Below are 2,885 nucleotides of genomic sequence, written 5' to 3' on the forward strand. Positions count from 1 at the left end.
CCCTGGGGGGATGTAACAGCCGGGCAGCCGAGGTGCTGAGGGCCAGGGTTTGGGGGTGGGATGGCAGGGGTAGGGGATCGGTTGGGCTTGGTGATCTTAAAGGACTTTTCCAACCAAACAATTCTATGATTCTATGTTTGGGTAAAAAGCAGTACGTGGTCTAAGAGATCTGAGTTGGGAGTAGCAGCTACTCTGGAGAGAGGGGTGGGAATTTTTTGGCTGGGAATCTAGGGCAATGTGAAGAGTTGGGAGCATACTGGTTAGAGGGGACTGGAATTCATCGTCACACAGCCCCTGTCTATTCACCTCTGAATCATATGGGAACGGGCAGCAGCTCTTTGCTTCTGTGGAAATCCTTCTCTGTTTTGGAAATACTGTAAGCTTTTATTTAAATCCAACAAATTTTACATGCGTTTGTCAGAATCATTGATGTGAGGTCAGATGTTTCATTGGTCTCTGCAAATTGGCTCCAGCTGCACTCACAGACAAAAACATTGGGGGGGTGTGTGGAGAAATACTATTGTTACCTGTTCTATATAACCAAAGCATGGAGCCTTAAATAAATAGAATGTTTCTTTCCCTTGAGTAAAAATTTTTCCAGTTGTGTCTTGAGGTAAAAGAATATAGTGATTCCACAAATTAAATGATTGATTTAAGAGTAGTATGACAAAAGGAAAACAAAAAATCATTTCCATGATCCTGCTGTTGAAGGCGCTGCTGCAGAGCGCTGCCGAAGTCAGGGCAGCTTTGCATGGGCAAAACCTTGGCGTTCTTTCCCTTTCCAGTCTGCTCAAGACTGGGAGAGTTAGTGTCTGTGTTTAGTGCCAAAGTCCAGCCTTTGCACCCCACCTGGGCTTTGTTGTGCCAAATTGTGCAAGTTGTGAGTCAACTAAAGCTGTTTTCTTTTTCTTTTCAGTCTCCCGTATACCAGCAGACTTGTGAAAACTTTACTATATAATTTCATTAGACAAGAAAGAAGCCCTCCTCCAGGGACCCATGTCTTTCAGCAGCAAACAGATGGAGGAGGACTACTGTACGGAATTGCATCCGGAGTGGCAAGTGAGTCTTATTTTCTATGAACCTTCTTCAAACCTTAAGAAGCATTGCCTTTTATGTGACCTCTCTTTACAAACACACCCGTAGCCCATTTCTTTTGCAACAAGTGATACTGGTGGGCGTGCTCAGGATAGAAAAGCTGTCCACAGGCCTGCTTGGATTGTAATCATAGACAGTCCCTCTCAAGATGCGTTAGAATCCGAGGCAATTATATCCGCAGGCACTGCAGGGATACTTTCCCTGCAGGACAGCACATGGTAAAAGTAGCATTTGGTCCTTTTTTTTTTTTGCTTTTGTTGATACTTTCGGGGTAAAAAAAGGCAAGTAGTGTCCCATTTGTTAATGCTTCAAGTTAGGTAAGTTGTTGTAAGAAATACCTTTATGTGTGTATTTTATTCTTTACGATTACGCAGTGGATATGGTGACCTGGTCTGTAGCTCTGCTTGAGCTAAAGGTTGGACTAGGTGGTCTCAAGAGGTCTCTTCCAGTCTCAAGGATTCTGTGATACAAGGGATTGGCCTAGATAGGAATTTTTTAACCTATTGTAGTGTAGGCCTTTCCCAGTAGGTTGACTAATGTTTTTTCCTCAATAGTATGACTAGATTCTGACCTTTTGTGGGTGGACTGTTTGCTATAGAGATATCGCCTGAAGAATATGGAAGGCTGGATGCCATTTTTTTGTTACGAAAAAAGTTGTTCATGTTTGTTATACTGTGTTTTGGTTGGTGGTTGCTCTCTTCCCCACACCAGATGTGTTTCATTGGTGTGTGTGTTACATAAAAAAGTTATTCCTGAAGGGTTTTCTTTTCCATATAATAAGAATAAAATACATTATATTGCTAACAGTAACGATATATGTTATTTTCTTTTTCCTAATAAACTAAATAACGCTTTGCAAGTCAGTTGCCGTTCAAACTGATACTATTTATTTTGCTCTTTTGTGAAATCCATTCACTGGCAGCACCCCTAGGGGATATTAAAGTTCAGGCTGCAAGTGGTCTGCCAGAAAATATTTTACGGTCTGTGACAGTGCGCGTGGATCTCCTCATGGAGGCAGTAAAAGAGCATGTCTGTGGAACTTGGTGCAGCATAGCCTAAACACATTGCTGCTGCTGCTCGTAAGATGAGGCTCCACACAGCTTGGTGTGCTGCTGGAACACGCACCTCCTTTCGGGTTTCCAGTTTACAAGCTCAAGGGTAGACCACTGCAATGTGTTTGGGTTGTGCCCATAGCGTAAATGCGTCAGAAAATGGTTGCTTGGCTTGCAGTTTATTTAAACAGAGAAGAGAAAATTAATTAAGTTGTTCCCTACAACGTTTTTATTCAAGAGTTCCCAACAGGTACATTCTCTTCCTTCTCTTCCTTCTTTTCAATTGCTAGAGAAAATTGCTCTTAAAATGTTTTTCCAAAGCAGTTTTCAGTATATGATTTGTACTTTTGCTTGTGATGGGAGAGCAGTTCTCACTGTGTGTTTTGATACCTCCATTTACTGATGGTTTTACTCTTCTTGGTTCTAATCTCTCTAGTCATGCTTGAGCATCTTTCTGCCTTAGTTCTGCCACAGGCAAAATAGCTTTTTTTTTTTTTTTTCCTTCCCTCGTCTGGTTACTTGATTGACTTGTAAAATTCATCCAAATTGCCATCACTCCTGCCTTCCTCTGTACCTCCTCTGATATTGCATCCCCTGTGACTTTTTACTTCTTATGTATTGAGTTTGCATTTCTTAATGCAAGAGTTTGCATTTCTTAATGCAATCTCCTCAGGTTTCAGCCTACGTCTGTTCTTGTCTCTTCCTACACTTCCACCCCCTTCACTCCTCTTGAACCGC

General features: G+C 42.0%; 1 protein-coding gene across 5 annotated transcripts in view; it reads left to right on the top strand.

Moving 5' to 3' along the window:
- DYM (dymeclin) overlaps nt 1-2,885 on the top strand; it is a 249,280-nt gene that overhangs the window by 49,232 nt on the left and 197,163 nt on the right. For all 5 annotated transcript variants that reach the window (XM_035903105.1, XM_035903104.1, XM_035903102.1 and 2 more), the window contains one exon: nt 917-1,059. In XM_035903105.1, coding sequence (XP_035758998.1) covers nt 917-1,059 — 143 coding nt within the window. The remainder of the gene's footprint in view (nt 1-916; nt 1,060-2,885) is intronic.

The sequence above is a fragment of the Egretta garzetta genome, unplaced genomic scaffold (genome assembly GCF_000687185.1).
Source record: "Egretta garzetta isolate BGI_Z169 unplaced genomic scaffold, ASM68718v1 scaffold179, whole genome shotgun sequence".
Lineage (NCBI taxonomy): Eukaryota > Metazoa > Chordata > Aves > Pelecaniformes > Ardeidae > Egretta > Egretta garzetta.